The sequence below is a fragment of the Anguilla rostrata genome, chromosome 4 (assembly GCF_018555375.3).
Source record: "Anguilla rostrata isolate EN2019 chromosome 4, ASM1855537v3, whole genome shotgun sequence".
Lineage (NCBI taxonomy): Eukaryota > Metazoa > Chordata > Actinopteri > Anguilliformes > Anguillidae > Anguilla > Anguilla rostrata.
The window spans coordinates 18,838,678-18,863,072 of record NC_057936.1 but is presented as its reverse complement, the minus strand read 5'-3'; the positions used below and the strand labels follow the sequence as shown (position 1 = coordinate 18,863,072).

Here is a 24,395-nt window from a genome sequence, read left to right as displayed (position 1 = left end):
GGAGGATAACCCTTGAAATACAAGTTTAAAACCCGGCAGGTCACATGGTGGAGACAAACTGGTGGCCTTAAGCATAATACATAATATTTTTCTAACGGATTAATGAATACTTTGAAAGTCCAAGAAATTATTGCATGTCCTTTAACATGACTCCTGTTCTGGAATCAATAGCTGCTCAAAATGGTGCATGCCATGTTTTACAAATGTATAATCAGACATTGTAAAACATTACATGTCCACAAAATATCATGCTACTGCTTTCCTTTGTGAATTTAACAATCAGACATTTGCCAAAAACTTTATGAATTATGAACTTAGACACCTTTAGCAGGTAGGCTATATCCAGACATTTCATTACATAGACATAGCACTTAAAACATGAGAATGAATAGACTTTAAATGGGGCTGTTTGTAGTTGGCAATCATCAAATTGACAGGAAAATGAGGCAAAATACCTTTACAGGATTTTCAAATATTCTTTTAAGCAAGTTGGAGATTTAAAGTGTAAAGAGTAACAGCCAAAAGCAAAATGAAGTGTTGTCATTTCTGAAGATTGACCAAGGGCATGATACACCACTAGGTGGTGCTAAAAGAGAAGTGGAAACACAAGATATTTATAGAAAGCAGCCATTGAATACTGAGACACCTTCCGTCCGTTGGTAATTTCAAGCAATTGAAACCTTTTTTGCTTAATTAGTGTGTTTGCATCATACTGTGATGTCCACAACTGATTGATGAGCTACTACATTGTACATTACATATAGTGTGTCTGTATTAGTACAATGTAATTACTAGTAGTAAAATTATGATGGATATATCTATGTTTTTTAACCTTGAGGACATTTGTGAATGTCTGATTATTCAAATGAAATGTGTGGGATGTTATTTCCCCAGGTAAATTGATCTTTATACCTGATACTGCTGCACTGTCGGCTGCACTGTTAGAGCTTTCCTATTGTGCAAGTGGGGGAGGGGAGTAAGGCTGGATGTAGTTATATAAACATCAACCCTTCTTACATAAGACAACCAAAGCCTCAGCACAAGCCCAGTTTTGGTTCCACTTTTCTCTGAGGTCAATGCATTCCAATTCTGTTTATGGCTATTTTAAACCATTTATTTTTTTGCAAGTGTTTCAACTGAAATGACATGTTTAATTTAATCTCATAGCTAAATTCAGTCTTAAGTAATCCCCAAACGGGATTCAAAATTCAGTCAGTTTCTTTCCACATTAGATTAATTAACTAGTTTTCTAAGCTAAGGTAACATTTTCTATTAAAAAAAAAGCAACATCCAACAAATGCATTGGCAACTGTGTAGTAATGTGATATGCAGCTCCATAATTTTTATATATGTATTATGTTATGCTTGGATGTGAGGCCGAGGCATGGTGCAGGAAAACGGGTAACGACAAAGTATTGACACCTAATTAATAAAAAAATAAATAAATAAGCCAAAAGAGCCAAAACAAAGTGAAGAGGAAAAAAATATGGGAACGTAACTTCTTGTAATCACAATAGCCGGTTTGAACTTTTTCCAGTTCCATAGCGCTCCACACCTGCTCAGAGTCTAAACACCACTCTCTAAAATGGCCAAACAACAGCCCACTAATTAGCCTATATACAAACCAATATCCTTCCTTTTTAACACACACACACAAAAACATTTGTTATCATGTTTTTAAAAGCTCAATAAGTCGACTAGAATGGCATATAAAATATATTGATGTCACCATCACCACTTCCCAGTGTAGTTTAAGTATCCATGAAATATGTGGTTTCCCTTTAAGATTTTGGAGCCAACTCGCCTTAAATGCTACCAGGATGGAGGGAAATACAAACAAGGTGAAAGAAGCAGCGTAATTATACACTATAATGAATACAACAGTTATTACAAACTGATTAACCACTTTTAACAATATCATTAAGGTCAAGTCTTACCCATTTGTGAAAAGTTTTACACATCCAACCTTATGAATTTTTAAGCACAGATTCTGTTGGACTACGCAGTGAAGGAACGTGCACCTTCCTAAAACAGCAAATGTCATGTCTGGAACATAACAATATGTAGGCCTACACAAACGTAATGTTTCCCAGGCACTTCAGTTTTTCCCCAAAAATACTTTGTTGGGCATGGGTGAAGGGTAGTGCTTTGTTTCTACATATCACACTAGTGATATGTAGAAATACATATCACTAGTGTATCCGTGGAGGTGGAGGTGTACATGAACAACGTTTGTTTGTGTCGCATGTATGAATGGGCAGGAGTGGTAAACTTAGCTATAGGCCTATACCAATGTTAGCTAATTCTTTCAGCAAATTTGTTTTATATCATTAGACAGGTGGTCTATGATGTAAAACATTTTAGATAAGCCCTAACTGGGGTGTCTCCTCTGCAGACAAATGATAGCTTATTGATAAGAATGGTATTTACATCAAATAGGTCCGAGTATACTAAATGGAAGCAATGGAAGCTACAAAGCCTGAGACTAATACAGTAAGTTCCGATCCTGATAGGACATAAAGGCATATCAATATTGGACGAACCTGACAGGCTGCCCTGCCTTGACGTCTTGGCTTGACAGTGATGTGAAAGTGAAAGCGTTGCAATCAACAGCTTCCAGGCTGGTGACATGCATGCTTTTTAATATTACTTGACATTGTACAGAGAAGAAGACCTCCAGGTTTTCAAAAGGCATGAAGATAAGGGTTGAATGAAGGAAGGATGAACTTGACAGCAGTAGGCAGAGCAGATTGTGGGCACTCTGTGACAGCTTATGCGAGCCCTTAAATAGAAGTTCTATTTTTTGTCATTACTATGGATGTGGAGGCAGCCTGATTGCACTCAGACCACACCATGTGAACATTTAACCATTGGCAATGATGCAACAGAATCTTTTAACTTTTAAATGTTTTCCTATGAATCTCTGTGACCAAATTTCTGATTTAAATCTATATATATGAAAAATGAAATATCCAGTAATTGTATTCTGATTCCCAAAGATATTGCTTGATAAATGCTCACATTTCAGCGGAAGGAACAGAGGAACACAGTATTGAAATCATTGGTGTATAAAAATAATAACCGCATTCCCTTTTCTCTCCAGTTTAACCACTAAAAGAAAAATAACTTGTATAATAATAAAGTAACAGAAAGTACTAATCCGATTGGCTTTTTAAAATTATAGGCCTACATAGCACCAGTAAAACTTTAAATGTTAAAACATAGAAAAATCTCTAGCCAATAGTGGTTTAAAGTATGTTTTACCACTCCAATGGTATGCAGTGCCAAGCATATGCAAAGATTCATTATGTCTCCAGATTGGTTGGAAATGTCGTCTAAATTCTATACTGGTGCTTAATTGTGTCAGGAACACTTAGCTTACCCTTAAAACCAATCATCCAGAGAAAAGTCTAACAACTCGTACTGTAATGGATGGGGAACTGTAATATCAGATCATATTCTCAATAAATTCACTTTAGTGAGAAAAACGGCACTCTTGAGGTGAATTTGAGAGAAGGAGAGAGGAGGCAACAGATTGTAAAACACAGCAATTAAACCACTTTACCACAGTTCAGCATTGCCCACACTGTATTTCAACAGTGAAATACCAGTAGGTTTTCTGAATCTTCACAATGAACTACATCCTCAAGTACATATTACAACACATCCTCACCAACTGAAAAGGGAGAGTCTACTGCTCACTACAGAGCTTTAGAGAGATACAGTACTCTTTCAGGTCATTCAAGTCTACGGCACAGATTTAAAATAAGATATAGTGAAAACTGGCATACACTGAGTTTGTCTGGAGTCATAGGGTTGACAAATGTTTAGCAGTCCAATCATGCTGAGCTCTAGGCAGAATTAGTGCTACATTACCTTGATGGGCTGGTAGAAAGAAGCATGCATGTAAATGGCATAAGGGTTTGACAAATGTAATGTCAAATAAATAATTAAACAAATAAAAACACCAAATGTTAAATCTGTGCATTTAATTTAATTCCACCTGTTTAACTATACAATTTGTCATCGCCTCTTTTCAGCAGATACTGCATCTTGAATGTTTAATTCTAAAGACACGTTAAGGAGCTAATAAAAAGGTGATTGTTCAAAGGGAAAACGGCTTCAATGAAAAAGTGAAAAAACCTTTCACAATGCAGTATTTTTATGAAAAGCAATCTTGAAATAAATATGCATAAATGATAATCAAAGAAGATGACAATCAAAGAGAGAAATTTCAAAAGGAGTGCTTCAAAAGAACACTGGCTATTAAAAGAAAAATGACAACCTCCACGTCCATGATATCCAAGGAAACATTAATAGCCAGGATTGCTTACAACAGCTTTGTAAGTGACTGAACTATGTTTCATTGGATTCTGGATATATGTGACTAACCGATTTCCCAATGACAGAGTGAGGAATGCATTTTTGTTCTTGGTGTAATACTGGAAATTATTCCGGTCAAACAAGTGAGGGAAAGTGTTGGGATTCATAATCCTAAAAATCACAAAAAAAAAAAAAAAAAAATGCAAATCAGGTTGGACATGATGCTGTAATTTCGATATTTCAATATGTTGCAATATTTTATAATATAGCAAACGGCATTAAGTAAATTATATGGGAAAATTGGTGCAGTAGCAATATGAATTTAATAGGGCTCAGTTTTACAAATATCACAAACATTTCATATAACTGCAGTATTGTAAACTAGGGAGAAAATATGAATAATATTTTTGGCAGTGGCTTTATATAATGTTCTAAATAAAGAAATGACCTGTCCTCCATTCTGTGAACAGATGGAAACCTCACTCTCCTGACAGACATCACACCAGGACTCCACACCAAGTGGTGCAAAAGGATTGTGAAGTGCTGGGTAAGCATGTTTCATTCCCACAGACTTGACCTTCATTCATTTTGCATTTAACCCGCTGAGGCATACAAATATCTACCGTTGAGTCTCTGGAATGATTTGATTTCTCCCAGAAGTTAATAACAATCTACAAAAATGATCAACAGGTAGTTGTACCACAAATTTAAACCATTTCCTTTCAAATAACGACCACTTTATAACGTTAAATGACCAACTATTCTCTTTAAGCCCCTGGGGAAAAGGATTGTTCTGGATATGATTGTCCTTGTAACATAATGTGTTTATGTAGATGCTGCCTGTAGAAAGTGAAATTTGAATAGTTAGTTAGCAAATAAACGTGGGCAATCGCTCCATATAGCTTCCTCAGGGAGTGTTGAGAAATGAAGGGTCAATGCTTGTTTTAAATGTCCTGCATTCTGCAGAGGTCACTTCGGTGATTGCATCTCTAATTTCTCAGGTTGCTTACTCACAGCTTGACAAGGGCATTCATTTCATTCATTCATTCATTTCTAATTCAAAATGAAATATGATCCTTTAGACCTTTGGTATTTGAAATGAAAAACCACAATGCACTCTACCGCTGGGCCACTGTTGAAGACGGAAGACTGTTGAAATGAGGCAGCATGAATCAGGGACGCGCTACTCTTTTATCTGGCAATTACACAGCTCCTCAACAAATAAACTCAAATTTAGTTAACTGCATGACAGTATTTTTATACGAATTAAAAAGTGGAGCCCTGACTTTTTTTTATATCTGAGGTTAACTAAGTTGGTCTGTGAGCTATTCATAGAAAACAAAATTAATTACCTCAGAGAAGACGTTTTCAAAAATCTGGAAATTCATGGTATAAATATACCCTTTAGTCAGCATCTCTTATTGGTTGAGACGACATCAGAATTTGATGAAACAGCATATCTGTTTCATATGGTGTTTTTTCTTTACTTGCCAAAAGTGCTCAAGGTACAGTAGCAAAGAATTAACACTGTTGGTGCTTTGCAGTTGTTTTCCAGGCTGATTTTGTCAGGTCCAAGATCTCACTATAATGTAAATAGATCTGGACAAGTAACAATAACTTTGAAACATATGCCCTTGTATATTATTGACCATATAATTGTTGATTTTGGAAGTAGCACCATTAGAACTGGAGAAGATGGATACAAATTTCACATTTAATGAAATTCTAATGAAGCATGTCTTTAATGAACCACTGTTGTATTTATTTTCTAAGAAAGCAAAAAAAGGGACCATACATAGAAGGAAATATTCCGTAAATCATATTCATAAAAACATACTTTGAAGGCTGGGACAGCCTTACCAAACCGGATTCGCCTTACAGGATTTAATATAGTTTTGCCAGTTCAGCCATATCATGAATCAGTTTTAGTGTTAAAGTGACTAAAAAGATCAGTTTTTCACTATTAACAATACTGTAGTGTATAACAATGTGTTTCATTGAACAATTACAATGATAAAGTGCCTGTGACATGGTTAAAAAAGCAACTCTATGAATACCCCTTTCAATATATGTGCACAACAAATAAATTCATTTTAGCAAGTGGCTTACAGTAAGACCAAAATACCTGACACGAGGTTAGAAGATTCCATCTTGATTTTGTGTTGTGAATTCAGGCAATAAATTGACATTTCACACGGGGAAACATAAAATGCTTACATGTGTAATCTAGTCATTTTAATCTCACATTATGGTAAAACCTTAAATGCACTACAATTTAATGCACAAAAGAAGGTGACTCAAAGTAAAGGCCATATTATTATTACCTCTTTTCATTGTGTTCTGATGTCATCAGTGCTAGCAGGCTGAAGGACGCTACTCAGTTATGAGTTACTACATTTTCTAAACAATTTGATTCTACCCACCTGCATGGAGTATCTGCTGGGCAGATTATATACACCTAACACAGTCTCAATAAATATATCATTAAGAAACCTTCCGTTAATTTACTAGGGTTATGGTGACATTTATAGCCAATGTAAGGAAAAGAAATGTTCTCTAACCACAAGCAGATAAATGTCCAGGAAGTGATGGGTAAGGATTTTTTCCACACACAAGAACTACTCACTTCCCAGCTCAGTAGGAGACGATTCTTTTAGTGATACAGGCAAATTTACCATTCAGTTACTACACACAAAAACTTTACTTAAGGAAACGAAGGTCTTGAGCTCGAGACCCAGAGGTCTCATTCCTTGCCAGCAGCGGTCAAGATGCGAACATGACTTCAATATGTTCCATTTCTCGGGCCACAATCAACACACTCTTCAATGTACAAAAAAAAAGAACAAAAATGTTTGCAGTCAATTTAATTCCCCTCCAGGAAAAACATATTGAAAGGATTCATGTTTTACAGTGCATGTTTTTCGTTTATCTCATGTTCTTGGTGCAACTGACTGCACACATTCCATTGGTTTTCCCTTTGAACAATGTGTTCAGAAACAGTAAATTTCATGAACACAAAACTTACAGAGTTGCTCATTCATTTGCAGCTTACAACGTCTTTGGGGTGCAAAATAATTTTTACACTCATTGATTGACTTATTTCTGAAAATGTTCACAAAAGTTAAAAAGTAAAATAAATAGAGCATGCCAATATTCCACTGCTTATGCATCACAGCTAACTTCTGGCTATAACAAATTTTATGTTATATTGAAGAACATAAAAAAGTGTGACCCATATCAAAGGTGCTTGTGCTTAGTAACGAATGAGTATTACTGGGTATCATCAACTATTGAGTTCATTTGTCACATCGTAGGCACTTCAAGGTCCAAAGTATGTCAATATATTTGAACTGAATTGGCACAGAACACCACCATGGCATTTATAAATGTATTTCAGTATAGTACTATAGATTTATTCATTAAAACTAAGGGGTAGAATAAACCAAGACCCTGAGCCATTCCATTAAGCTCAGGAGTGATTCGTGCTTGTATGTCAAATGTTTAATTTAACTCATGCCAATCTTGCAGGTTATACTGTAAATATATAATTTTCTAGACAAGCAAGCCAAGCATTCAAATTAAGCAGCAACATACCTGTGTAATTCAAGGATTGAAATAAATGCTATACTTGCAGTGAGAGGAAAAATACAAACTCTCTTTTGTTTTCATTAGCAGTTAGAAAGTGACACTTTGTAGTATTGCTAAGTTTGATTTCAAACTAACAAAACAAATCCATCCAGCCATAGAAAACTACTTCAAAACGCATAAGAAATAACAGGTTTAGACTGTAGCTCCTATTTGGATTGACTTAATTATTAAACTACTGGTATTAAACTAGGTTTAACAGCCACATTTACTGTAAATACACACTATTTAATCTAGTGAGAAACACTATCACAATTTAACAGTGCACCATCATTTTTGTGTTTTGTCTCCATGTTTTTGCTTTGACTCCTTCAGTAAACATTAACTGCAACATTCTGAGATTCTTTGGGTTATGACGTCTATAACTGCTTGAATACCATGAATAACTAGTGATGGTCATCCTACATTAGATGTTGCAAATCAATATATAAATGCTTTACAAACTTGAATTGAGACAAAATACATTAATTTTTTAAATAGTATGTTATGTCTTTCAACCTTTGATTGCATGATCATGGCAAAAAGGAGCTTCATCAGAGATGAGTTTCATCAGAGATTTAAACACTATGTGTCTATATAATTTTAAGTGATCTGTTTTTTGAATGATTTATAAAGTGTCTTTTACAAATCTGTAGCATGTCACCCTTGTGCAAATGAACACTTTTTAAAGTTCCTTCAAATGTCAGTGCTTTCTACTTCCTCATCGTCCAAAGTTGTGTCTGATCTGGATATCATCAGAAGCTTTTCCTTGTTGGAGTATTGCCTTTTTATCACTTGCTGTATTTCGTCAGAGTTTCCATCCTCCCGGTGAGGAGTGGTTACCTTACTCTGTCTCTCGGCCAGCGCTTCCGCTGAGACCTTTCGACTGGAGGCCAACAGCTCGGAGGAGTCAAAAGACTCCCCTCCCAGGTCCCCCAGTTTTATGTAGCCCTTGTTGTTCGAGCAGTCCAGGCGAGGGCAGCTGAGGCGACGGGGCCTCTCCTGCTGCCTCTCGTTGGCTGTCGACGGACAGACGCCCAGGTCAATGGACCTCGAGTAGTCGGAGAGGGCGCTGAGGGACAAGTGCGACCCCGTCAGCCTCCGACCGGGTGAGGCAGGCAGCAGCTGGACCTGCGACCCCTGCGGTGACGCACGGGGCAACCCCGGCAGGCTGCCCATGCTCTTGTAAACATCCAGCGAATCCTGGTGCGACAGCCCTGCAGCTCCTGCGGCCTCCGCTTTGGTTTCCGGATCGCTGGAGCTCGGCCGAGCTTCCTGGGCCTTGCAGACGACAGCCTTGGCTTTACAGTCGAGTAGGCTCTCCGCGTCCGTTCTCCCAGATCGCCTTCTTTCCTCCACTGCACAGTTATTAAGCTTTATTACCGGAAGAGTGAAAGCGTTAACGGAAGAGGTGACTAAGGACCTGGTCTCCCACTGTTTGGGTTCTGATACCTGCTCGGTCATCCTGTTCTGCTCCCTGTATATGCTGTAGACTGTGTCAGTGAAAGTCTGCCTTTCTGGTGATAAGCTGTGTCGCTTCAAAAAGGACTGCTGCTTCGATTGGTCGTCGGCCCCCTGCTCTTGCAATTTTCCCGGAAGCGTGGAGGGCCAGGAGCTCTTGGCAAGCACAGCAGCACTGTAGGCGGGACTCAGCTTGCCCTCTAAGCCCCTCGACTGCACGTAGTTCACAAAGCCATTTAGTGGGCTACTGTCCTTAGTCCGCAAACTGTGGATGTCGATAACCGTCGAATAGATGTCCCTAAGGTTGATGATTTTGGTCTTTTTATCTCTGTTTTCGTGCAACACTGCATTGGCACAAATGAAAAGAAAAATTCCAATACCCATAATCAGAGGGCCAAACACCTTCAGCTTATCTGAATACATGTGCTGGTCAAGGAACTCTGCAAAGAAACCAAGGGTTGGGGGAGCATCAGTAGTCAAGGTGCCATTGGTATGATTAAAGTTAATTACGCTTTCATCCATAGGTTGCACATTCTGGTTATTGCTTGTCCAGTTCGCAAATACAGGCAGTATTTTGCCATAGGTCCTTGCAGCTTTAGGCTTGGCCACCTGACGAGCTGGGTAAATGGGGCTGTCCTTTGGCCAGTATCCCAGCACGGCCATGGCTATTCCCACCAGGAGCACAAGGATCCCTACTGCCGCGACTAGCCCTGAAATGGAGCACAGCTTGAGTTTGCCTTTGACCACAACCACATCATTCTTCCTCTTCTTCTTCGCTTTCCTCTTTCGCTTGTTCTCCGCTCGATTCTTTGCCCTGAGCGAGTCTTGTCGCCTAGCAGAAATCCGCAGCAGGCCACCAGTGGCTATCATGATCAGGATTGGACAGCAGGGCAGTCACTCATCCTGGAAAGGGAGAGAGAAGGAGGGTCAATGAGTCATCATATTACTCAACCAAAACTACTCTTGTTCATTCAGAATATGGCACATTGAAGTGCCTTCCATGTACATTTAATTGAAAAGTGAACTTCAAGTCAGACAGGAAAAGCGCATCAGTGAAGGATGAACATAAACATTTGTGTGTGATATTGAAAACACTGCTTTTACAACAAACATTTTAACCTTTGGTATCATCTACATATTTATTCTAGATCCTCTACTTTCTCTTCTAACAATTTTATGACCGACATTTTGAAATAATGGGTCCTTTACATTTCTATTTGATTGTTACACAAATTCCTAAGAAAAGGTCTAAATGGTATGTGTATTTTGAAGGGAACGTACAGATGAATTGGGGTGGGAGACATTACAAGTCCAGTGTAATCTGTCACAGGGAAAGGACACAGGGCATGTACCCCATCAGAAATGTGTGTTTGCCTGCATGGCTGATTAGTTACATGCAAGTAACATGCACTGACATTAGAAATGGGGCACTCCCTCACCAATGACACAATTGCAAAGTGGATATCCATATGGTGGAATAAATATTGAATAATCACATTTACAAATGCCTGAATCATATTTGACTCGGAGCTTGCAGGTAAATTCACTAAGGGATACTAATTATGAAAGTCAACTGTATCTACAGAGACTTATGAATAATGTATTAAACCATACCCAGTAATTCTATTTAACATAGCAATAACTGAGTGAATTCTGATGGCGGCCATCTCTCAGAGTGAATGTATGGTGAAAGCCCATCAGTTATATTTATCCTACCTCACTGAAGTGCACAGCAGACATTCCCAAACACATACAGTATACAACCAGTATTGCATCACCTCAAAAGGTGACGGATCACTTTACTAAATTTCATGCACCCTCTGTGTATTTAAATTACGTTTTTCCACTGAATGACCGAATTAGTACTGGGTGAGTGCTCTTTCTCTAGAATGCTGAGAGTAGGCAGAAGTAACAAAAAACCCTGGGTGTTTGGTCTAATGAAAAGAAACAACACAAATCACCCATGGACCCTATGGAGCAATTTAAGCACTCTACCTTGGCAACAGTTGCTGAAAGATCTGGATGCTGCAGGATTTCAGAAGAACTGGCCACTCTGTATCCTATTGCGGTTAATCAAATATACAATGCAGTACCTTTGTGTAGGCCCTCAATCTCAGAAGTGGATATTATTAGGACTGATTAATCTTCTACCAAGTGCTACAGCGTTATGTAAATAAAGAGACTAAGAACATGCTGCATCACCCAAAAAAGCATTTCCTCACTCATCCATAATGTCTCTCTTTAATCTATATTCCAGATACAGACTGCGATCAAAATCAAATTGTTGTGTGATGCATTTTTCATGATGTGTAACATATGAAATCCATAAATCCTCCCCACCATTGACCTTCAGCTCTACAGTGCTGGAAAAAAATGTATGATGTGAGAAAGCAGAGATAAAGCAAATATGATAGGCACTGCAAGCTTCAGTAAATCCTCCTAAGCAATGGGACAGTAATGGGGGTAATGGCCTCCATGCTGCTGAAGTATTGGTGTCGTTCTTCTTAATTTGTGATGGCATGTTTACTCCCATGATGTATGATTATGGCTAGGGAAACCGTCATCACATCACGACCTCACACCGCATTCACAAAAGACCTTTTACTCCCTGAGCTTTTGGGCCAGTTTAATTGATTGTCACACAACGTGATTCCCAGCTTTAACCGGTTTAACCGGGAGAAGGAAATCTTGAAGACTAATTCTGTAATAAAAAAAATATGTTTTACTAACATTGACCATTCCTGGTGTAACCCACTGTGTTCGTCATGTTGCCCATTAACCGTGCAGTTATGGCCATCAATACTAGATCTGTGTTGATGAAAATTCTATTAATGTCATCCTTAGTAAAATGTACATCTTGGCCCATTAAAATGTTCTATTGTCTAGCCATACTTTTTTACTTAACTTTACAACTGTATATGTAAAGAACATGGGAAACCTTCAGAAAGTCTACTTCCTCACATGCCATTTTTTCTTCATAACATGCACATCAAGGTTTAAAGGAATCAATTGTCTTGTCAGCAATTTTTGATTGTGTAATTAACATGCTTTGAATTAGAGAGTGCAACACATATAATGACCCTCTAGCAGACTGAATAAGCAGCAAAGTATCGGTGTCCTAGAGAACTGCTGACAGATGTGCACAAAAATGTGACTTTCAGTGGACTTTCCACAAATGTTTTTTTTAATTATTTTTTTTCTTCACACGGCCGCTACACTTAGCTGTGTGCTATGCATTCTAGCCCAATCTTCATTTGTCACAGGACATGAAACATATCAGTAATGGGGCAAGAAAAAACAAAGCCACTGACATTAAATGATTTTTCTGTATAAACCCAAATCCTTTAAAAAAATTAACTGTAATTATCTTGGAACAAAGCATATTCTCTGGCTATCACTTTATATGTGTCTACAACATCATTAAAGAATAAACAAGCATTTGCATACATGATACTGAAACCACCACATTCCATCCATGACCTCGCATTTATTCTGAGCTGATGTGTTGAACTTGGCTTGACTCCATTGAGATGACATACTGGAAAACACTAAACAAACGGAAAACACTAGAAACATATGAACCTGTCTGTATGAAAACACAACACTGACAGAGCTGACATGAGCTTCTGTAAACACAAAAAACTGTGTAACATTGGATACAAATTCCAGGTATCTGACCAAAAATGTTTTACAGATTCAGTAACAAATGTGCTTGCAGAAATGGTCTATTTGTGCACCTCACAGGTCATACCTAGTAGAGAATACCAAGGCTAAAACTTAAGGATGTGTACTGGATGTTTCCTGTATTCTATCTACAAGCTCAATACCTATATACTTGCTTAGCATAGTTCATGTACATTAGTGCTTGTAATATGATGTAATATACAGTGAGCTTCATAATGTTTAGGACAAAGACACATTTTTTCTTGATTTGGGTCTGTACTTCACAATTTTGTAATTGTAATGAAATGATTGACATGTTCTTAGAGTACATATTCTTAGCATTTTATACATTTTGGTTTCACCATGTAGAAATTACAGCACTTTTTTATAAATAGACCCCCCATTTCAGGGCTCAATAATGCCTGGGACAAATTGATTCACAGGTGTTTTTGATTATGGATTGTTCTTGGTGTTTGTCAACATGTGGACCAGAGTTGCACCAATGGAAGTCAAAGAAGCCATTATGAGGCTGAGAAATAAAATAAAAAACTGTCAGAGACATAGACCAAACCTTAGACTTACCACAACTACTGTTTGGACCAGTAAGAAGAAAGACAGGACTGGTGAGCTCAGTAAACGCAAAGGGCCTGGTAGCCCAAGGAAAACCTCTACAGTTGATGACCAAAGAATTCTGACTGTAATGAAGAAAAAACCGTTTGCAGAAGACTTCACAAACAGAACTACAAAGGCTACACCGCAAGATGCAAACCACTAGTTAGCCGCAAAACAGGACTGACAGGTTACAGAAGCTAAGAGGTGCCTAAAAGAACCCTGCAGGGTTCTGTAAAAAGGTCTTGTGGGCAGATAAGAAATAAAGTCACTTGTATCAGAGAGATGGCAAGATCAAAGTGTGGAGGCCAAAAGGAACTTCCCAAGAAGCAGCACAGCACCCCCCGCCCCCAACCCTCATCTGTGAAACATGGTTGTGGGGGTGTTATGATTTGGGCATGTATGGCTGCCACAGGTACTGCCTCACTTGTCTTCAGTGATGATTTAACTTCTGAAAGCAGCAGCAGAATGATTTCTGAAGTGTACAGTAATGTCTTTTCTGCTCACTTTCAACGAAATGCCACCAAACTCATTTGACGACGCTTCATCCTACAATGTTTACAATGATCCCAAACATACTGCTAAAGCAACAAAGGAGTTTTCCAAAGCCAGAAATGGAAAATCTTTGACTGACAAAGTCATTCAACCGATCTGGATCCAATTGAACATGCATTTTATATGCTGAAGAGGCAACTATCCCTAAAGCAAGCAGGAGCTGAAAATAGTGCAGTACAGGCCTGGCAAAGCATCAGAGAAGATAATCAGCACCTGGTGATGTCTATGGGTCACAGACCTCAAGCAGTCATTGCTGCAAAGGATACGTGACAAAGTACTAAATGTGACTACTTTCATTTACATAACATTAATATGTTAATATGGTGCCCTGAAATTGGGGGGGTTATGTATAAAGTGCTGTAATTTCTACATTGTGAAACCAAAGGTTACAAAAATACTGTTAAATAAAAGGATACACTAAAATACACATATGATAAACTGAAAATTGTAATCACTGCTAGAGATTTTATATTCAGCTTTCTGTCAGTAGGTTGCTCATTTTGACAGCTTGGTTAGCAGTCTAACTTTAGCTAACTGTAGCCTAGTATTTTTTTAGACTCTGAACTGTTGCTACTTCTGAGCAACTGTGAACGTTTACATGAACAAATAAATGCTTAAATTGAGGACATGACCTGGCATTTTAAAGACTTTGTGTGGTGCAGTGTTTTGTGAAAAATAAGTGTGTTCAGTTCTAGAAAGAACAAACTTCAACTCAAATGCTTATTGTTGCATCATTCATAAATAGATGTCCTAATCATGTGTTCTAATCACACCAGTGTGACCGTACACTTCAGGGACCACTCTAGCACTGTAACACCGGTGTGATGTATGCGCCAAAAGGTTCATAAATCCAGCCTGCCCCACACTCACTAATGATATATTCAGTATAACCCAGCCCTCTTTCCAGGTGCACCGGGCGCTTTGTCCTGTGCCTCCTTGCCTCTGGTCCCAAAAAACACCAGCATTGACTCGCCACGCCCAGTACGCCCCCAAGCCGCCACATTGACTGCACCCATGTACCATGTGACATTGACCCTGGACCATACAGCCCTACGTATTACAATTGGTGAGACAATTGCGCATTTAAGTTGCTGCATTTTCACCGGCGCCTGTAGGGAAGAGTTCCACCATTTTGTACTGCTTGAGGAACAGCAAGTTAAGTGATATGGATGCAAAAAACAATGATTTCAGAAGACCTGTCTCTAATAAATACATCTCCAGTGAAAGTCACATTGCAGTATTACTGCTGAGCTTGTTGTGTTTTAATGGCCAGTTAAAAGTACAGCTAGAAAAGGACATTCTTATGCGGTTTCCGCTCCCAATAAGAGCGTTAAGAAAAGTGTCTTCTGCCGCAGTGTCACGCTGAGGCTGCACTAACCTTTGATTAATGGCTCTCATTATCATAAACATTGCTTGTAGGAATTTGTTCTTTATGATACAGGTGGCTCCTCCTCTCTGCACTGCGGCCCTCGTTCATCAGAGTCCTCTGTTTACCTCGTTTAGGCCAGGAAACCCGTAAAGATAAAGGCGTCTGTAAAAATGATTTCCACTTCCGGCCCTCAGTGGATTAGTCACTAAAATTCTATTTCTGTCACAGGCAGAATATTTGTGTGACTCTGACCATATTTATGTTGAAATGAAACAATAACACCTGTGATATGAGTCTTTTGAAGACTCCACGGATGTTTACAAGGCTGCTTCCATCTGTGTTTGTTTTGAGCATATGCATGGATACTGTGATTGGCATAAAGGACTTTGCTCTGGAAGCGCTTTTGAGATTAATACAGATAAATGTAACATTAGGAATTCACCTGTGAGATTTCCTTTGACATGCCTGCATTCTAGCGTTTATTTTTATTGATGAACCATGCATGATTAATTACATTTATTTTGTAGACTTAGTGCTAATTTTTTAAGATAGATTTTAGTCGGAATGCACTTATGCAGGACTGTAAGACAATGCAAGTGCTTAATATATTAATAGTAAATATGCAAAGAACAGCCCAACTAGTAGCATAACAAAGTCACCTAAAGAAGGCAACGCAGATCTGTCTAAGGCATTACAAACAAAAGCCTAGAAACGTCAAATCTGTTTTCAGTTGTTATTGACATGTGCTGTCTGTAATATATTTGGAAAAGATCCACGCTCAAGTGTTAAAAAAAAAAAAAAAAACTTTTTTAAGAAAAGCATGAGACTGTGGATTGAAAAATGTCAGCATACTATCTTTCAGTTTTTCGTAAGAATGGAGTTTATGGAGTTCCTAATCTGTGTCAGTAAATCCATTAAAAAAAAACTAATGAATTGCCCTGTTATTTAAACATCCAAGTCAAAAACAGGTAACTGTATGAGGAGTAGCAGCATTTCTTTGATGGCAGTAAACTGAAATATAATCTTCACCACCATCTTTACTGCAAAATACTGAAAGTTGACTTTTTAAAATTAAGATACCTGAAATTCTAAGCATAATTAGCCCATTCAATTTCTGAACAGGACAGTATCTGACCTTTGGTTATATTGTAAGTCTTATGCGAGAAAGCATGCTGTAAATAAAAAAAGGAACTGTTTGCTGAAATACTGTACAGTAAAACTGCATTTGGTACTAGGTTTTTTAAATAAATACAGATCCAAAGATGCGCCTGAGGCAAGGCATGCCATCGCTTGGCAACCAGGCCAATGAATGTCTGTTGTTACTTCTTAGTTATAGAAAGTGCATATTGTAGTGATAGTCAACGATACCCCAGTTTATAACTCAAAACATCTGTAAGGAACTGGAGGACAGACCTTTAGGCCACAGGACCATCTTGCTGTATTACATCTTCCTGCTTGGTGATATCCTGCAAACTGTGATATACCTGCTTATTAGGACAAATTAGGAGAAATAGCTATAACTCCCTACTTGATGTAAAATAAACACTTTCTTCATTTTACATATCAATTTATGCTTAACTGGGTCTTCTTTCGGGTTGTGGTTAATATTGAGGTGGCTTAGTGTTACGTCTGGTAGCGCATGCCTGGTTATTAAATGCAGGTGAGTTATGGGACATAACAATGGTCATATCCATCTTTTATAATGAGAAGTCTGGCTTCTACGTTCTAGTCTATATACTAGTCTATACACATATTCTTGTACACATGCTGTCATCATAATAACAAAACCAACGCAACACTTCTACTTTTATGACCGCACGAGGAAATGGCTATCTCTGGGCAGACAAAGATCTATCATTAAAGTCAGTAACACCACCAAACCAAGCAGAACCTTTAGGTAAAAAACTGACAACAATATAAAATTTCAGATGCAACTTAAAGCTGTTAACAACAGAAAAATGCATACTGTATGTGATCACATCCTTGCCAAGTTTTAAGAGACAAACAGTACAGGACCAAACAATTTGGATGGATAGTCACTGGTTCAACTCCGAAAAAAAAAAACTGCCAGTCACACCCACACTCATGTGCTGCTGGGATACAATGTAAATGCTGACTGTCTGCTGCAGCCTCAAAAATACAGTAAGGTATAATTTTCAGACTAAAATTCCAATTTGAAGTGATTAGCATATATAATTTGATGTATTTGCATTTTCACAATTTTATAGAATTCATAAAATATACATGAAGAATGACTTACTGTACCGTTATTTTTTTTTCCAGATTCGAAAGCAGATTCTTTTAACCAAAATATATCCTGTTGGCATTATCCATTTGTCTCTGTCCAGGGTGCTGAACTGCATGACAAGTAATTCAATAGCCCTTCAAGAAAAAAATGCTTTTCCAAACACTTTTTAAATGCAAAAAATTGAAGTTTCAATTTTCATAGTTTCAAGATAGTCCCCCAAGATAGTCTCTCTTGTTCTGCATAAGATTACTGCTATACACAAATGTTCCTTCCACAACTGAGTTTAATGCTGAAAATATTTGAACTGTTTTTCCAAAGGAAGTCTATATGAGTGTCATTGTCAAGTAAATGGCTTAATACTTCCTCAGATTGGATAAGTAAATCCTTTTATTTTGAGGGGATGATGGACAGCAGAATATGTAAGCATTCCATGTAATTATCTGTGAAATCTTAATTTTCCTCCTTACTTCATTGGGCTGTAAGCCATTGTGTACTCCAAAGGTGAGCGATGAAAGGCACAAATTGATATTCTCCAGGCACATCCCTGGACCTTCCAGCCAAAAACAAAAATCAAACAATAATCTTCTTAAAACCTGTCATCAAAACACAATTCTGTATGTCTGGGGGTGGGGAGTGAGGGGGTGTTTCCAGAGAGAGAGAGAGAAGTGCCACAACGGCCACATGAATGACACCGGAGTTAAAACATCTGTCCTGTGCTTAAATTATTTTAATTGATATGCTATAATAAAAACATCCCAGTACACAACCAGTTAAGGATTATACTTATTGTAATAACAGACAAATGTGTTAGGCCTAAATGTAAACCATCATGGATGATCATGTAAAAAAAAAAAAAATGTTGGGGTCATCACATGCCCTTTGGCGTTTAAACGTCATGGTTACATGAAGAAGTCAGTACAACATAATGAGTGCAGTGCCACAAATCTCTAGGCTATTCAAGGAGTGTCAGGCCCTGTCTACTAGTGTTCTATCTTAATTCAGTGGGGGTGACATTTCTGCAGTAGCTGCAAGCAGAGGCTGAAACATAGTCCAATGTGCCATGTGACACCACACGGTCCATAATTTGAAGACATTCTATGATGGGTACAGCATCTGAGAACCGGAACTGTATTGTATACGTAGCACTGCAAAAATCCAACATCATGATTAAATAACTGACGAACATAAGCTAAATAAATGTAAATGAGCTGTTCATGTTATTAAAAATTCAACAACAGGCTTCTTGCCAAAATGCAGTACCTTAAAACAGAACATTCTGCTTTAAAATCACTCATTAACAGGCGGCCACTTTTGCGCTTGGTTCTTTCCCCGTGATTGGCAAGTCCACACTGATCCTTTCTGACCATTCTCAACTACAACGAATGCCTGGCATATATCCTCATCAAATTTTATTTTCTGTAGACTAGCATGCAGAGAAAAAATAAAGCACGTGCATATGGTTAATGCAGGATCGCAGCGGTTCACAGCCTCCGGGCACAGGAGCAGGGCCCGGACCAGTTGAAACTTCATGCCATAGTTGATTACGCTTTATAATTGCACGATAAATACAGCGAAGTGCAGATATTTCCACAAGTCTATGAAGTAGAACTAAAACCTATAATGCTGAAACGCACGTTTATATTACCAGTGTGGCAAAAACTGGACTCACCAGCCATAGTTCTATACATCAAAGTAGTTTAAAGAGTTTCCGAGTTACCGATATTATTACTGTATAAACAATATACACATTTGTGAAATTCAAAAACGAAGATTTGGTTGGACAATGAATTTCCAGCAGCCTACGTAATCGGTCATTTTTGTCCCAAGGAATGACATACGAATCAGTAGAACGAATAATATATTCATATTAATAATATATGGGACCACAGTAGGGGAATAATAAACGGAGTATAATAAAGGTTTCTGTCAATTTTTCTCACCAATATGTGTGCAATCCTACTGCAAACTATTTCAGCATTGCTTCTGCAGGTATGATGCACGTCAACTGTACTGAATCTCTAGCCCTATAAATACGCATATGCAACAAATCAATAAATTGCCCAGTAAAATAGCCTTTGTGTAGCTAATACATTGACATTAAATATAAAAAATGAATTTAATATTAAAGAGTTGTTTGTACATCTGATAGTGCAGTCTCTTCATACACCACCGCCTAGCTACGTTTTTTAAATGTAATAAAGGCTTTGTTTTTAAAAATAGCAGAGCCTCTCGCAAAACATATTCAGATAATATGATATTCTCCCACATTCACTTACCGTTTGTTAGACTACCGGGGGAAATCCATGTGAAATAAAGTATGGTGATACTTTAGCCCATCTGAGGTAATTTGCAGTTTTGCCCGTCGTGGAAAACGATGTAGGCTACGGAAGGGTTCGTTTCCGTAGTATTGCTCTACTTTAAATACGTATTTAGATAATAAACTGACCAGTTTAACTTACCAAGTAATACATGAAAATGTCCACCATGTAAGAAAACATGAGCCATTCTGCGTTTTATTTAAAGATATTTAAAGTTTCTCTTCAGCGACGGGTATGTCGCGTGACGAAAATTGCACTGCATGGTACTCCATGAAAGTCCACTTGAAAAAAATACTTCTCCAGTCAAGAGCATAAACACCATATTGTAGTTTCCATTGAGTGTTCCAGTATTACCTGCGTTTCTTACGAATACATTTCCTTTTATTTGGCGCGTTCGCGCTGGCTCCCCGGAGTTTGTCTTCAAGCTGCGCATAGAGTTTGAGATGGCGAGTTGTGTGCTGCCAGGCAGGAGTGATGGGGATTTCGCTGAAGTTACCGATGTTATGATCCTTGACTGTTGTTGCTATGGCACCACAGCTGTGTTGAAATGAAACTGCTGCAGGATGTGAATAATTGCTTCTTACCTATCCTCGCAGTAACGAATCCTGCCCAAGTCTAGATGAACAGCACCTAAGGCGAAAGACACTATTCGAGTTCGGGTAGTCTTCGCGCGGTTATTGATGTCTCCACACAATTTTCAACATTATGTATGTTGATGCACTGATATGAACTCTAATATGAACCTGCACAAGGTATCATCCCGCGTCACCTCCAACCCCCACAATCCAAAAACTGTGTTCAAATTGCGCTATGATACAGATATTGAAATATAACCACATTAGGACTGCTGCTGGTCATTTGAGTGCTTAGCACAGTAGGTTGTATGGGAAAAATAACGAGTAGCCTACCACATTTGGTCCGCACTATTACATCACGATATAGGCAACAATAAGTTATTGTTCTACTTGTCCATGGCGCCCCGCTGGTTAACAGTTGCTGACGGCTAAATAATCGCAGGTAATTAAATTGGTTGCATTGTACCTTACCCAAATCTGATCCAAGACCACACATCCTCTTAAACGAAATCCACACTGCAATTATTGCCCCCAGGATCCAAAAACTGAAGCTGGAAATAAACGCGCTTATGTGTGCGGGATTTGAGACTATTCCACCGGGGGTGGGGCTCCCATTACGTTTATGAACGTTTTTTCTTAGTATAATTTTACAAGAAATCCAGAATTGAGTCGAATTTGCTTTGTCTCATGCATTTCTTAGGCTACTTGAAGAAAACATATGCGACACGAAGTGTTTTCAATCGATTTTCATTTTTCTTACCCGTCTTCCGAAGTAAAGAATAGAAATAATGTCCTTTTTCGTTTAAACATGCACTGCATTATAGCCAAACAGTTACCAGAAACAGCGCATTGTACTCATTAAGAGACAGACTGTTGAAGCGGTTCTAGCAGCCTAAAGTGTTCGATGAGGCGGATATTTGGAAATTCTTCAATTGCGCAATGCATATTTGTATAACACACAGAAACAAAACAGTTAAGAACACATTAAAACGCGATAAAAACTGCGTTTTCCAATCGAACATAACACACCACGACAAGGTTTTAACAGATACACAGTGATTGCAAAGCAAGTGAGGTAGTCTTTTCACTCATAAAATGCCGCCGTATCGGCAAAAGGCTTGGAATTAATTACAAATTATTAGTTAGGCTAAGAGCGGGAAGATTCTTGAAGCCCCACTTCTCACGATTGTGCAAATGAGAAAAATATAGCCATGTCAATTACAGCACACTAAGAATGTGTTCTCTGCTTCTTTCTCAACAATAATGAAAGGATCTCGCGTCTAAAGCCAAATACTATTAAGACCCAGGTCCTACACAGCAAACATTTCTACAGATTAACGGTCTCAAAATGAATCAGTTTAAATTTAAGATGATTCTGTTTATTGAACCAGCCCCAGCTGATGAAGAATGTCCTGTGTGCTTGGATGCTCTCATTTCGGCAAACCACTGCCTTTGATGTGAGCTTTGCTGCAGTTCACAGTCCTGTCTCGAGAGCCTTGGAATGCCGCTCATTTCCGCCCTCTCAGCGCTCATTCTCAAAACTCAAATGGCTGCCTGCTTTCGCCTAAATGAGTCTTCACAAATCCCAAGAGCTCACTTCCCACAGAAGGGCTGTAAAAACATTTAACATTTAACTATAGTCGTCCATTCAACAATACAATACAATAACAACAACATAATATAAGTTGATAGGACAGTCAGTTCACAAATCACAAAACATGAAAAAAATTCCCTGCAATCAGAGTTTTCCCTTTGCATTGGACAGTAGCAAAGGAATTGATATTCTTCAGTTTTTTATTTCAGTTTAGACAAGGAAAGGTATCATAGGATATACATGTATGGTATAATTTCCTTATTTCCTTATAATTTGAGTTAAGCAGGCCATCAGGAGACTGAAAAATCAGAGTAAATTGATCAGTGTCAAAATCAACAGTTTGATACATCCAGGGCCGGCCCTAGGATTTTGGTGGCCCTAAACAATTCTGTGGGATGCGTTCGATCGGGGGGGTGGGGGGGGGATGTGCTGTTGGGGGTTCTCCGCTCGTTCCGCGATAGGGGATGAATAACATAATTACGAAAATAACGTTATTTTCCTTAGATAAACATTGGATTGTGTGGCCCCCCCTCGTGGTCGTGTGGCCCCCCTAGCGGTTGTGGCCCTAAACAACCGCATAGAGCGCTTATGCCACGGGCCGGCCCTGGATACATCGTTAGAAACCAAGAATGCACAGGTCAGCTCATCAATAGCAAATGACCTGATAGACCACAGAAGATGAAGTGGACGAACAAAGAATAGTTCAAATTGTGACGAAAAACCCACTTTCAACTGTCGAACAGATCAAGAACACTCATCACGATGTAGACACAGATGTGTCAGAGACTTCCATAAAGAGAAGACTACACCAGCATAACATAACTTTGCTAAAACAAAGTACATAAAAAACTGTAGAGCTCTGACACAAAACCTTATGGATAGATGAGACAAGTATTAACCTATACCAAATTGATGAAAAGAGGAAAGTGTGGGGAAAGAAAGGCCCCCTCCCCCACCCTCCCACCTGTGAAACATGGTGGAGGAAGTGTTATAATTTCACCTGCTACATTATTCATCTGTCTACATTATTGCCACAGACCTTTCTGGTGACACTGCTTTCCTGCCAGTGGACTCTCGGGTTTCTGTTCAGATCCCTCGCTCGCTAGCCTTCTCTCCCTGATGTGTCCCACAGGCGTCCTTCCTCAAATGAACTCTCCAGCATTCCATAAACCTCAGCTACTTCTAGTCCATCACCACCACTCTGCGATTCTTTCATACTGAACAGAGCAGCTGAATTCTTTCATAATGAAAAGAACAACTGGAAAATAGTAAAAAAAAAATGATAGCCTGTTTCTCAGTGCATCTGTGGTTGCACAGTTAAATCAACAACTAAAATACAGCAAAAGCAAATGGCATAAAATGATTTAAAGTCATATGAAATTTAGGGGCATTTTCTTTGAAAGGGTGGCCATCTGACATAGGCCACCTGACCATGCCATGGGCATAGAATTACAACATTAACCTTGCCCAGCCTAATGAACAAAACAACCATTCTATAGCAATAGATGTGCTCGGGAGCCATAAAAGACAATGTCAAGTATTCCTATTGCGTTCTTGTCTTCTGAAAAATGCAAGAACAACGAGACTGTGTGTGGGTTCTGAGGGTATTGATTTAAATAAATTAAAATTCATGTTAAATGGTGGTAAACCTCAGTCCAATCAAGCAGAGTCTTTTGTCAACACTCGTGATCTGAAACAGTGATTGGATCAGAAGAAATCCAGCTGCAAACAGACCCATTAGGGCTTATACCCAATGCTACTGGTACTGAAGCCTTCTGTATCTCCCGAGAAGCAGTTAACTACTATGTTAATCACTATACCATACTCTAAAGTAAACTATGAGTGAGCATAGTGAGCATAGTGCAGAAACATAATAGCATTGATGGGGTGTTATACTGGTGTGGCATGCTCAGACTAGGAATATTTGTCATTAATACAGGAGAAAAATGACAAGGCCATATAAACATTTTTCAAGCCATTAAATCGGATGACAATCAGACGCATGTTGTTAGTTGCTTTGAACTTATTTGGAAAGGAAGAAAATATAACAGGAAGG

The 24,395-nt window shown here is 38.5% G+C and overlaps 1 protein-coding gene across 3 annotated transcripts; it reads right to left on the bottom strand.

Moving 5' to 3' along the window:
- Positions 1–7,170: 7,170 nt before the first annotated feature.
- tmem200ca (transmembrane protein 200C, genome duplicate a) lies at positions 7,171–24,248 on the bottom strand. 3 transcript variants are annotated; one of them, XM_064331119.1, is made up of 2 exons: positions 20,129–24,248; positions 7,171–10,311 (listed from the first exon to the last, which is right to left on the bottom strand). In XM_064331119.1, exon 2 carries the CDS (start codon positions 10,276–10,278, stop codon positions 8,644–8,646), a length of 1,635 nt encoding a protein of 544 aa, XP_064187189.1. In that variant the 5' UTR covers positions 10,279–10,311; positions 20,129–24,248; the 3' UTR covers positions 7,171–8,643. The 3 variants fall into 3 exon arrangements, with proteins under 3 accessions (XP_064187189.1, XP_064187190.1, XP_064187191.1); XM_064331120.1 differs by having other exon boundaries at positions 20,312–24,248; XM_064331121.1 differs by having other exon boundaries at positions 21,217–24,248.
- Between the last annotated feature and the right edge of the window lie 147 nt (positions 24,249–24,395).

What these genes read in the sequence shown, in the direction of transcription:
- tmem200ca (XM_064331119.1), bottom strand. Translation starts at nt 10,278, where the DNA reads ATGATAGCCACTGGTGGCCTGCTGCGGATTTCTGCTAGGCGACAAGAC.